This window comes from Coregonus clupeaformis, unplaced genomic scaffold (assembly GCF_020615455.1).
Source record: "Coregonus clupeaformis isolate EN_2021a unplaced genomic scaffold, ASM2061545v1 scaf0413, whole genome shotgun sequence".
In the NCBI taxonomy this organism is placed as follows: domain Eukaryota; kingdom Metazoa; phylum Chordata; class Actinopteri; order Salmoniformes; family Salmonidae; genus Coregonus; species Coregonus clupeaformis.
In genome coordinates, this window is record NW_025533868.1 from 185,742 (window position 1) to 199,388 (window position 13,647).

Here is a 13,647-nt window from a genome sequence, read left to right on the forward strand (position 1 = left end):
GCAGGTGTATATGAACTTGAAACAATGACAACTGTAGTCTAAATCAAAAACGTAATCTCAAAAGAAATATAAGACCACAGTGTTGTTTATTGTCTTGGAATCAAACACCTCTGAAAGGTTGTTGTTTCCTGAAACCTTGCCTAAAAATGACTCCATCTTGTTCCCCTCGACCCTCGGCCCAGCAAGATGATGATGAGCCATGGATGGCAGGGATCCAAGGAGATGAATGAACACACGTCGTCTGAGTTGATCGCTCTCTGCCTGACCTTTCCTCTGGCCCTGATTGGCACATAAACCTGTCTGTGTATGGCTGCAGGAGCACACACACTGGGCCTTGCCCTCTGAACGTCTACCTGCGCGATAGGTCACAGGTCCTCTACACACCTTTGCTGCATGCTCTCTTTGTCTCCATAATGGTCTCTTCTCAGTGGACAGGAGGGCTGGGATGCTGCAGGGTTTCAGAGAACAGCATCATTGTCTTGAGACAAAAAGGTAATAAACATAAATGTATTGCTTTGTTTGAGTAACATATTATATTTTAGGCATGAGGTTGAGGATGTCCTAAAATGGACACCATGCTATAATATAATCTCTACCATTAGTTCACGTGAAAATCTGTTTGTGGCACTCATTCTAATGATAAACTATGACTTATGGGCCACCTTAGGTAAATAACTGTCCTTCAAAAATGCAAACCCACACTGCAGTAGAAAATAAAATGTTGAAAAGTACCATGAGAAATCAATGTAGTTTTTGCATGAGAAATCAAAGGACAATCAATGCACAACAACAACAAAATAGAGACTCGGATCTTAAAACAAAATGTATCTTTAATTTGTAAGTGTCAACAGCAGTACAAAAGATGGGAGTGATGGTGAGACTTTGTCACACAATTTCTTACTCTTTTACGCAAAAGGAGGAAACTCTTGAGGTAAATGAGCTTAAACAGGCAGTTATACAACCCACTCCTGCCTTGTTACATCAATGGATTGAGTACATATAGAAAGATGATGTTACATTACAATATGCCTGAATGCATCCTGTGGGGAACACAACCTAGATATTTGCACACATTACTAAGGTGCCTAGATACACCCAAATGTGTCAGTCATCTGGTGTATTTTATTTGATATAGTGTATTAATACTACCAACACAGAGGAGACTGGTCTCCAATACATACCACTGTAGAATTATTTCACCTTAAGTTTACCTCACGTCAATACTGCACATGGAAACCAAAGACTTGCTGGTTTACATTTTGAAGCCAAGCAAAATAAAATATTTTAGTACCTTTTCCTTTTTTTTCTTTTAACAATAATATCCTTAGCAAGTAGCTGTCCTTTTGTACTGTATAAAGAAGAATGTGAACACAAATGTGATGGCAACCTTTTTTTAAGTTCAATTAAAAACTTTACACTGGACTGTACAAGATATTATGATAAACTATTTACATTTTCAGAATTAAAACTTTTTTTCAAAGCAGCAACAGACACTATTTCATTTTCTCTAGTTACGCCCAAACAATACCTGCCATGGGCCTAAGTACCTGCCAAGAAATTGATTTCTACGCAGAAAACTGTATCAGGCTGCCAGGGGTTTCAAAACAGCAACGGCCCCAGCGACAGAAGAGCCACACACAGTGTTGCTTGAGAGACAAAAAAGAAATCTAGAAAGCAAAGTACCATTGACAACTGTATAAGTTGTCCCCAATAGCACATTTTACACTCCTGAACAGCAACTAGCATGTCAGTCCAGCATGTCAGTGAATTGTGCTAATTAAATTAACACAGAGAACATTCCCACCATATACATCACAAAGTTCAATGACAGAAAGAATAATTACAGTTAAGTTATTAAAACAGCATACAAGCTTTGTCTTCAGTTGTTGAATCTTGTTGGCATTTACATGGCTGAGAGACAGATGGATGAATAGAAAAAGTCATGACTACACTTTGCTGATGGCTGGATGGGCTACCTTTAAAAAAGATCAGCAACACATAGAGAAGGACAAAAAGGGTCTAGGCTAGAATACACACTAGTGGCTCTGCATTGTGCCACATTAAAACTAATAAATATTTGCACACTCCCTCCAATTTCAGCTCCCCAAGAACCTCACTTGTGTAAAATTGTCAATTAATAAAAATCCTCTTGGTTCATTCTAATTTTGAATGTAACAAATGCATGCAGATGTGCCATTACAATGTAGCTATTAATTTATGCTACTATCAAGCCCTCCGTTCAAATTTGGCACATTAACAGTATAACCACTGAGGGCTGTGAAGTGATGACGTATGTCGCTAGGATTGAGTCATGATTGCAAACACACATTGTATAATAAAAACATATACATCTTAACTGCTTGTTGTTCAGATGAATTTTAGCAATGTCCCTATGAAAGATACAGAGTACCTTATTTGTACCGACTGTGCATGTTATTAAATAAAAATGAAGTGATTTATTAAAAAACGTTTGTCCTTAATGTATAAGCCTAAGGAGTACAGCTTGGGTTTTGATTGGCTCCTTGAATTGTCTGAGGGAGGTCATTGAAACGCTAGCAAGAAGGGGCCTGTCTGTCTATCTCAGCTATAGTTTCGTCCAATACTGCTCTCTTCAACCGGGAGAAATATTCAGCATCTACATGAGGTACAGTGACTTGTCAGTTTTATGAACATGGATCAACATACACTGATGTAAAAAAGGAAGAAAAAAAATAACAGTCAAATACATAACTTATACTTCACTAAGCACTTATGAACAAAAATATAATTATATTTCCTATGTTGTATTTACAATAAAATCTATAATGACATGGTGAATTTATTGAAAAATGAAGCTCCAATTCATTAAACATCTGTTTTTTTTCTTTCTCTCTGATTGTCCTTTCATTATGTTCTACTGACAATTTTAGAGCCAACAGTGGCTAATAAATACAATAAAATGTCTATACTCACTATATCGCTTCAAATACAATATACAACACAAAACATATGTGACCAATAAAATGGGTTTCTGAAATCTGGTGTTTCTCAGCTAACCAGTTACTATGTAAGCCTTCTGTCGAATTTACTGCTCAGTCTCTCTCTCGTGCGCTGTCTCTCTCCCCTTGGTGGCCCTGGAGCTTAGACAAAGTGTTAATTCACTACACATGTCTTTGCATAAATAAACAAAACAAGTAGACTGAAAAATTATTCAAATCTGGTAACTGTGAGAACGAGCCCACAAGTCCAACTCGTCGTGACTTTTGTTCATTCAGGTTTTTTTCTGGTACAACAGCTTCACATTAGTCAGAATTGATAAAAATACAATTTATATCCAGTGCTTATAACACTTATGAAACATTGTCTCCTTGCGAGATATAAGTTATTTTTTGTTATTTTTTGTTATACAAGCGCAGTCAAGTTTCAGTCCTATCAACAGGCCTTTTTTAACTACCAACCCACTGAATTGGTTTGGCATGGTCATAAAAATATGTACAAATCACGTACAAATCAACCAATCAACCAGCAAACAGAAGTAACAGCTTAAAAATCCTAGATATGTTGACCTGGAGGGAAATCCGTTTAGGTTTGTGTATGGGAGGAAATCCTAGAAAAAAGCATTGTACCTTAAAACAACAATAGCAACAAAGAAACCAAACAACCAAAAAAGAGAGAAAGAAACTGAAATGGAAATGAATAATGAGGTGCTTAAAAACTTCTAAGACTTAAGATAAATGCTTTCAAACGTGGACACAACACAATAAAAGCCAGCTCTGAATAGGTCAAGAAAAATTAAAAGTACTAAAGAGCCATCTGTATCAATTAGACCTGGGAGAGTAATGCAGTGACCAGCAGTAGGAGGGAGTCCTGGCCATGCAGACAGCCAGCGCTGGTGACCAGCCATTTAGATCCTTTTAAACCTCTGGGCTTGGTCTGAAAAAGACAGGTTCAAGGGCACGGGAGGAGAATAGCCAGGCTCATGCATTAATAATGCTGCATTTGAGATGATACCCACTCGTCAGTCATTTTAATAATCCCCCACAGCTTGATGTACTTGTTCCATCTGCTCGCCAGCGCCTAGTGGCTGGGCCAGGGCGGGAGCCGGGGTGGAGGCCTCACTGCCTGCACTTTGATGGAGAGCACAATAAGCGCTACGTGCCCGTCCTTATTGTTCCCCCTCTCTCCACTCCCCAGCCTAGCGCTGCCTGCCACTCTGAGCCAGATGGCACCCCCTGGGTGTGGGGGTTGCCATGGGCAGGGGTCGGGGTCGAGACAGGGCAGGGGCAGGGCGGAGAGGGAGGCACTTAGTCCTTCTGGCCTGTAGGAGGGCTATATTGTGGACAGTAAGGCCTTGACTGCTGGCCATCTCTAGCTGTTTCTCCATAAGGTATCAACCTGGGATCTGTTCAGCTGATAAAAGGACTGTTCAAGAGGTAAAGGTCTTTCAGTTTGTGACGGATTGTCACAAGATTAAGCGCTGATTGATTGTGTTACGTTTCATATTCATTGTCTGTATGTAAATACAATACAGAAGTGCATGTTCAATTGCTCTGGCCATTATAAAACAACACAAATGTTGTTCAATGTAAAGTATTCACTTAGATGAAGTAGTAAGTGTTAATATGTAAGTGCATCAATGTAGAGAATCACCATCACAGCTCTGGTGTGGCTTATGAATGAAATACTGTTGTGTTTAATATGATTTGTTAGAATGTAATACTTTGTCTGTAACCCTCCTTTAAATAAAAACATGACGTTATTCCCTCACACACTGCCTCTTCTCTTAAGACTGCTGCAGTAGTTAACTCTGCTTTAAGACCTTCTCGTGTCAATTTAAGATTTACAATGTCGAAAAAAGACTTAAGATAAAAAATAAAAAGAGTTTTAAGACCAAAGACTTTAAAACTTGCCGCCCCAGTAGGGGCTAAAGTGTTTAACCGAATGTACTGTAGCTACACATTGTAAAACAGCAATTTGTGATTGTAATGCCCCCAAAGCTGCCTTTCGCTGCCTTTCCAATCCCACAGATTGGATGCCTTTGGCCCCTTGGAATTCTGGCCTGATTACAATCACTCTGATTAAGAAGTTGGTAAGACTGAGTTGGAGAGTGAGCAGAGAGTGTGAGGGGAGTGTTACAGTGCTCTGTGTTAGACTGGCCTGGTGACATGAGCTGGAGAGGGACAGGGAGAGGAGAAGGGCCTGTTGGTCACCGCATTGGTCTCCATGGAGAACAGCTGCCATTATGCACAACCACACCTGAAGCTATTGCATCACTTCCTGTTCCTGGCCTAGACACAGTCCACTGTCTCCAGATTCCTGAGTGTTTCAATATAGAAGGTATATAAAGAAACTGGATTTTGAAGCCGCACTAAGATATTAAGAGATTGTCTAAGACTCAAGTCTCTCCCTCGAGACTCAAACTAATTATTTAAGAGAAAAGAACGTTGAAATGTTTGGCACATCTGCACAACATTGTACAGTATGTTAATAATAACAATAATAATTATACTAATACAATTAATAATAAGGGAGTCTGATTATGTCCCAGAATTGTGGAATTGTTCTGTTTGTTTGTTTTTAGTTAATATGAATTTCCAAATATTTTGTTCTCTTAATAGTTTCAAATAAATTCAGATTTAAAACATTCACAAGCTGTTGGCTGACACAGCATACCTGAGTGAGAATATATAACTCCCATCAAAAACAGTAATGAAATCTATTAAAAGCATTTAACTGAAGAGAAAAAAAAAATGTATATCATAAGAAAAAAAGTAAGACTGTAAGAATTATGGATTCATTTCAAACGTTACATTTCAAGTCCTGTCATCCAAAGTTGTATAGGCAATACCCTAAGTGTGTAAATGTCCATGAACAAAACACAAAAAATAAACGATGAGATAATAAAATAGGAAATCCAAAATGAACTAAACCAAACTGCTTCACACACTGTAAGAAACATTTAAGACCGATAGCTGTTGATTCTGACGGAGCCACATATGCATGCAGGCTCCTAAATGATACATCATCAGAACAATTATTTTTTTGTTCTGTATTTTTTTGTTATTCGGTTTCTCCTCCTTCAGTCAGTCTTCCACCCTGGGGATGGTTCTCCAGTATGAATGTGTGTATGTCTTGGCTCAGGTGTTGAGAGGCCTCAGTTGGCGCTGACGATGGGCTCCAGTGTCTCAGTCTCACTGCTGTAGTCCGATTTGGGCTCCTCGTCAAAGTCCTCGTACATGTCCATCTCATCTACCACTCCGTTGATGATGGGGTCGTTGGTTAACATGGCAACGGGCTCTATCTTCATGTTGTAGGTGCTCTGGATGACGGGAATGGCCGGCTCCGGGCTCGCTGAGGCGCTGGAGCACTCCGACGTCATATGAGGGGAGGGTGTGGTCGTTGCCATGGTTATGGCCCCAGGGTAGACCACGCCGGCGCTGGTGCTGATGGGGATCTGCGGTTGTTGCCTGTAGAGAGAAAATGAAGGACAGCGGAGAGAGAGAGAGAGAGAGAGAGAGAGAGAGAGAGAGAGAGAGAGAGAGGGGGGGAGAGCGAGAGAGAGAGAGAGAGACTATTAGACAAGTTTGTTCCTGTTTCATCGTTATAATCCAGACTTAATTTTCTTAACAATATCAGTTCTGTGTTCTTTCTTTAGATGGAAAAAGGCTTTACTTCAAATATGTATAAAGGAAAACAATTAGAATCACATGGGATGAGCAAATGGAAAGAATGCTGACAGTGTGTGTGCCGCTCGAGTCAACCCTAAAGACGCCTCCACTTCAGCACTTAAACTGAGAGAGCTAGCTGGATTAAGTGTTCTCCACAGAGGTGTGTTCTCAGCCAATGGTTCTGTGAAAATGATTTGGGAGAACAGTTGTCCAGACAGCACCGTTCTGAGTCGTTCTGAAACAGCACCCAGTTTATTGGTAACATAAAGCCGATTGGTGGTTAGTGCGCTCTCTCTCTCTCTCATCTGGTGTTTTAGCAGTGATTGATACTCCAGTGATCGCATAGCTTACGGGTGATGAGGGAACACCTGGAGAAGCCTTCTCCTTACTGACCACACACAGTAAATTAGGGAGTTAAGCTCCAGACAGCTGCCCTCCAGCCCTCTGTAAATCTATACTTATGCTTTATATCCTGTAATAATGTCGGCATCTCTTTCTCTGCTATTGCAGTCGGCTATTGTCTCAAATTGATAAATCACTACTATTAAAAAACACTTGACAGTAAAGTGGATGAGGAAATGTGTTTGACTTGGGGTTTCATTAATGCTCCGCAAATCGGTTGGAAATTGCGTACGACGAACTATCACCACCGTCATCACTACACGTGGAGAAAGAAAGAACACGTTTTTTTTTACGGAAAAGGGAAACTAGTTAAAACGTTATTCATCTATTGTGAGGGCCGTATAACATACATGATTTAACGGGTTGATCAATTGGGTTGATTTGAAGGTCAGGGGCTTAGTGTGACAAGTTGGCAGACACACTACAACCATCTTTAGTGTAAGCACAGTGAATAGAGTCAAAAAGCCAACTGATTTCAGAATAGTCATTTAGCTGTGTGTCTACGTGTGTGTGTCGCGCCTGTGCTCTAAGCCTGCTGTTCTTCACTGTGCACCTACCCCACAGTGAAGAACTGCCTCATCTCTTGCCGTCGTGAGCGCATCATCTGCTTGTACTCGCCGATGCGGAGCTTCTTCCCGTCGATGATGCAGGTCCTCTTGGGCCGGGGCTTGTACTTGTAGTTGGGGTACTTCTCCAGGTGGATCTTACTGAGACGGGCCTGCTCCTCATAGAACGGCTGCTTCTCCTGGTTGGTCATAGACTTCCAGCGAGAGCCTGTAACACAGCACGGCACAGACACACAGATATCAGTAAGACATACACTTTGAACGTACATTTTCACTACAGAGGTGTAAAAAGGACTTTGGAATAATATTAATGGATTTCATTAGTTAATAAGAATCAATAGATACAGTGGGGAAAAAAAGTATTTAGTCAGCCACCAATTGTGGATGTTCTCCCACTTAAAAAGATGAGAGAGGCCTGTAATTTTCATCATAGGTACACGTCAACTATGACAGACAAAATGAGGGAAAAAAATCCAGAAAATCACATTGTAGGATTTTTTATGAATTTATTTGCAAATTATGGTGGAAAATAAGTATTTGGTCAATAACAAAAGTTTCTCAATACTTTGTTATATACCCTTTGTTGGCAATGACACAGGTCAAACGTTTTCTGTAAGTCTTCACAAGGTTTTCACACACTGTTGCTGGTATTTTGGCCCATTCCTCCATGCAGATCTCCTCTAGAGCAGTGATGTTTTGGGGCTGTCGCTGGGCAACACAGACTTTCAACTCCATCCAAAGATTTTCTATGGGGTTGAGATCTGGAGACTGGCTAGGCCACTCCAGCACCTTGAAATGCTTCTTACGAAGCCACTCCTTCGTTGCCCGGGTGGTGTGTTTGGGATCATTGTCATGCTGAAAGACCCAGCCACGTTTCATCTTCAATGCCCTTGCTGATGGAAGGAGGTTTTCACTCAAAATCTCACGATACATGGCCACATTCATTCTTTCCTTTACACAGATCAGTCGTCTTGGTCCCTTTGCAGAAAAACAGCCCCAAAGCATGATGTTTCCACCCCCATGCTTCACAGTAGGTATGGTGTTCTTTGGATGCAACTCAGCATTCTTTGTCCTCCAAACACGACAAGTTGACTTTTTACCAAAAAGTTCTATTTTGGTTTCATCTGACCATATGACATTCTCCCAATCCTCTTCTGGATCATCCAAATGCACTCTAGCAAACTTCAGACGGGCCTGGACATGTACTGGCTTAAGTAGGGGGACACTCAGGATTTGAGTCCCTGGCGGCGTAGTGTGTTACTGATGGTAGGCTTTGTTACTTTGGTCCCAGCTCTCTGCAGGTCATTCACTAGGTCCCCCCGTGTGGTTCTGGGATTTTAGCTCACCGTTCTTGTGATCAGATCTTGCGTGGAGCCCCAGATCGAGGGAGATTATCAGTGGTCTTGTATGTATTCCATTTCCTAATAATTGCTCCCACAGTTGATTTCTTCAAACCAAGCTGCATACCTATTGCAGATTCAGTCTTCCCGGCCTGGTGCAGGTCTACAATTTTGTTTCTGGTGTCCTTTGACAGCTCTTTGGTCTTGGCCATAGTGGAGTTTGGAGTGTGACTGTTTGAGGTTGTGGACAGGTGTCTTTTATACTGATAACAAGTTCAAACAGGTGCCATTAATACAGGTAACGAGTGGAGGACAGAGGAGCCTCTTAAAGAAGAAGTTACAGGTCTGTGAGAGCCAGAAATCTTGCTTGTTTGTAGGTGACCAAATACTTATTTTCCACCATAATTTGCAAATAAATTCATTAAAAATCCTACAATGTGATTTTCTGGATTTTTTTTTCTCAATTTGTCTGTCATAGTTGACGTGTACCTATGATGAAAATTACAGGCCTCTCTCATCTTTTTATGTGGGAGAACTTGCACAATTGGTGGCTGACTAAATACTTTTTCCCCCCACTGTATATCAATGCAAATGAGAGTTTCCATTGTGGATACAGTATATTATTTTGTGGTCTCTGTAGCTGGACTGTGGGTGAGTTAACAGAAACTACATCAGGCCTGTAAATAGTCTCTAGCTGCTCTCTAGTGTGTCCTGCTCCTGCTCCTGCCTGGGTGACGCCACTTTTAAAGGCTGTGATCTATTGACTCTCAGTGCAGTGGGGACGAGACCCATTTAGCCACTGTCATTTTTCATGACAAACACTGACGGCAGTGACATGGAGGTAAATCCATCTGTAAGCCTGGGCTGATTGAGCCACTGTGGCGAATCAGACAACATGCCACCCCCTGCCTCAACCCCTGCTCCCACTGGTACCGGGCTACAGATGTTTATGTCCACATAGACAGGTATTAACCACAGTGGGCTTCAGTTATCACAGAGCACACTAGATTAATTAAACACACCTCAATGAGCATAAAAGTCATTAAGAGATTCAAACTGTTAAAGGTTTTAAGTTATACCCTATCTGAATCAAACGTGCTGTTGGAAAAACCTTCGACATATCACTGAATGACTGTAGATTTCAACTCTGGACCGCCAGACCGTTGAGTCTCCCGTCACGAACAGTAACGTGTTTGATTCTGTCCGCCAGGCCATTTGCCTCCACAGTGTTTCAGTGTTTCATGAATGGCGTTCTGTTTCTTCTTGTTGTTAACATAGTGGTTTAAACACTACACGTTTATCACTATTGCCAACAGCCAAACAGCCTAGTGTTTATACCCAGCTGAGGGGAGATTTGTGGGAGAGAGAGAGAGAGAGAGAGAGAGCGAAAGAGGGGGGCTGTTGAGGAGGAGTACACTGCACCAGGCCTTTCAAAAGGGAAGCTGCTTTTGGGCTCTTGCTATTATTTCACTTCATTGTGCTTAATAGGGAACATTTAATTTTAACAAAAGCCTACAACATCATTTAATAGTAAACTGATTGTATCAAGTATATAAGGACAGTTTTTTCAGCATCTATGGGAGACACAAAGTTCTCATTGACAACCCTAAGAACACTAGTTTCAACAAAACTATAAAAAAATATATTTTCATGCCAGTTTTCTGACTTTCTGACCAAATCCGATCCTGTTCCTTCCAACTTGGTCTGAATTTAAATTTTAAAAAACATAATCTAACACAGGAAGGCTAACAGACTGTACAGACTCTGTAATGGCTGGATGAATGAGAGAGGAATGGCTGGAAGAGAGAGAGAGGAAGAAGAAAGGCTTACCCAGGATCTTGCTGATGTTGGAGTTGTGCATGTCTGGGAAGGCTTGGAGGATCTTGCGGCGCTCATCTTTGGCCCACACCATGAAGGCGTTCATGGGTCTCTTGATGTGGGGCTCGTTGCTGTTCCTCCCCCGGGCTTCCCTGTAGACCCGCGCCTCGGCTGTGCTGGCGCCTCCTGTAGGCCAACAATAATACTGTTGTGGTTTATCTGCTCCGGTACCAGAGCCATTCAGAGCTTTCCACCCTGGAAACACCAGAGTAGGAACAAGAAGGAGAAGAGAGAGCGAGGCGAGCAATTAATTAACTGCCACGAGCCACGTTCAACCCTTATACCCCATGGGCTGTCATCACTACTACTGAGACTGAGACTGGGGCTGGACTGAGACCAGACCAGGGGTAGGGTAGGGTTGGTGCTGGGGCTGGACTGAGATCAGACCAGGGGTAGGGTAGGGTTGGTGCTGGGGCTGGACTGAGACCAGACCAAGGGTAGAGTTGGTGCTACACTACAAGGTGAAGGAAATTGAGCTCTCAAGCTTCCTTTCCACTGGACCAGACTAGCCCTGACGACTGGATTTGACGACCGTGTTTTGAATGTAGAACAAGGGGACATTGTGAGAGTAGGGAAGCCACCCTACGGATCAAAAAATCTATCCAAACCCAAAAGAAGAGAACCATGACTTAAATGCCTGTTAAATATGTTGTCTGGGGCTCTACAAGCATTCACACTTCTATATTCAGCCCCATGTGTTTCAAACGGAAGTTCCAGAAGTTTCTTTCAAACAAGCAGGAATGCCAACTTAAATAACAAATATGGTGTGAGGCAGTCCTTATAAGAAAAATACAATCAAGGAGGGAAGAGACTCTGCCAAGTGCTTAATATAACATTCTTCTTCTTAAGCCCATCCCACTGAACCCCCCACCCCCACCCCACCCCACCCCATGCACACAACACACACATTTAGTGAGAGATGAGAGCGTGCCGACACACACAGAACTCCTCAGTAAAGTGCTGTTTCTCAATCAGGCCATTCACAATCAGCATGTGAGAAGAGTCTCTCTCTCTCCATATTAAACTGTACATCAGCCTGATAATGATTTCTGTTTGCATGCGCATTTTCTTCCTTTTATATGTAAGATGTGAAAGAATTAAATAAAAGCCGTATGAATATTTAAACAAACAAAAACATGTTGATAAACAAGGCCTGAAAAATAAGACAAAAAAAGCTTTCCATATGCTACCATCCATCTTTAATGATCCAAAATCTGGAAAGGAAAGCTTGGGATGACTCATGCATATTTCATCATCCACATGTGAAGTGTTCTCATTAGGATCTTGTACTAGCCCTCCATCTTGGCACACGTTACCTGTGGTTTGAGTTCTATTATTATTTCAGTTGATAAACAAAATCAAACTGTTAATGAGTAATGGAGCGTAGCGCTACTCTGTGATTAATTCACTATACACAGACTCATTCACTGGCTCTATTCAGCACAGTGCAGAGATAAGCCCTGAAGTAAGACATGGCGAGAAGGGGACTGGTTCAACTTTAGATAGAGCTTTAACTATCTATAGGCGACTGTTTAAGGAAACAGCAGGTGAGAGACAACACATATGCATGCACGCACACACACACACACACACACACACACACACACACACACACACACACACACACACACACACACCCACACACGTCCCTCTGGGCTGGGGGTGGACAGCCATGTCCAGACTGATAAGGGGATGGAGGTCCTGTGGTGGTAGGCCTGATCTCTAAGAGCGAGGCCTGGGACTCGGCTGAGGCTTGGCTGGGGATAGGGGGGACTCCGGCTGGGGTCCAGCAGGAGGCCCTATTCTCTGAGGCCCCCGCTGGGCTGTGCCTTCACTCAGGGCCTCCAAATCCATTTACACCAGCTCATGTTTAACAGTCATACCAACACATTTATGATCCAGAAAGGCTTCCCTTTATCTGGGAGACCAGTGCAATTTGCCTCTTCACACCGTCACGGTACATCAGCCAGAGCCCTGGGGACTCAGCTCGTCACTTAGCCTCCGCCAGGCAACAGTCTCAGAGCCACAGTCATATCAGGCATCTGACGGTCAGACGGCTGTCATCTGCCTGCTCTGCACTGTGCATGGATGGATATAGCTACCTCTCTGGCTCAGACTGGCCTGGACCATACTGTTCATAATGATCATCCTCCTTCAGAGCCCTGGGGAGAGACCCAGGTCAATAAGCTCTTCTAGAGCCCAGCCTTTGTTCGCCAACTTTATGTAAAAACAACAGACATACACACATTCACAAGCCAAAAAAGCCCCTCACACCTATCTCTCCTTAAAGGAATACTTCAGTATTTTGGCAATGCCCCTTATCTACTTCCCCAGAGTCAGATGAACTTGTGAATACCATTTTTATGTCTCTGGGTGCAGTTTGAAGGAAGTTGCTAACTAGCGCTAGCGCAATTTCTAATTAGCGTTAACGCAGTGACTGGATGTCTATGGGTATCTGCTAGCTAACGCTATTTAGCATTGGCTCGTGAAACTATCTCTAACTTCCTTCATACTGGACACAGAGACATAAAAATTGTATCCACGAGTTCATCTGACTCTGGGGAAGTATATACAGTGGGGCAAAAAAGTATTTAGTCAGCCACCAATTGTGCAAGTTCTCCCCCTTAAAAAGATGAGAGAGGCCTGTAATTTTCATCATAGGTACACGTCAACTATGACAGACAAATTGAGAAAAAAAAATCCAGAAAATCACATTGTAGGATTTTTAATGAATTTATTTGCAAATTATGGTGGAAAATAAGTATTTGGTCACCTACAAACAAGCAAGATTTCTGGCTCTCACAGACCTGTAAC

General features: G+C 42.2%; 1 protein-coding gene across 1 annotated transcript in view; it reads right to left on the reverse strand.

The window, feature by feature from the left end:
• Positions 1 to 810: 810 nt before the first annotated feature.
• Positions 811 to 13,647, reverse strand: part of LOC121556200 (transcription factor SOX-6) — a 119,014-nt gene continuing 106,177 nt past the window's right edge. The window contains 3 exon segments of the mRNA XM_045215269.1: positions 811 to 6,446; positions 7,607 to 7,823; positions 10,786 to 11,028. Coding sequence (XP_045071204.1) covers positions 6,134 to 6,446; positions 7,607 to 7,823; positions 10,786 to 11,028 — 773 coding nt within the window. The 3' untranslated portion in view covers positions 811 to 6,133.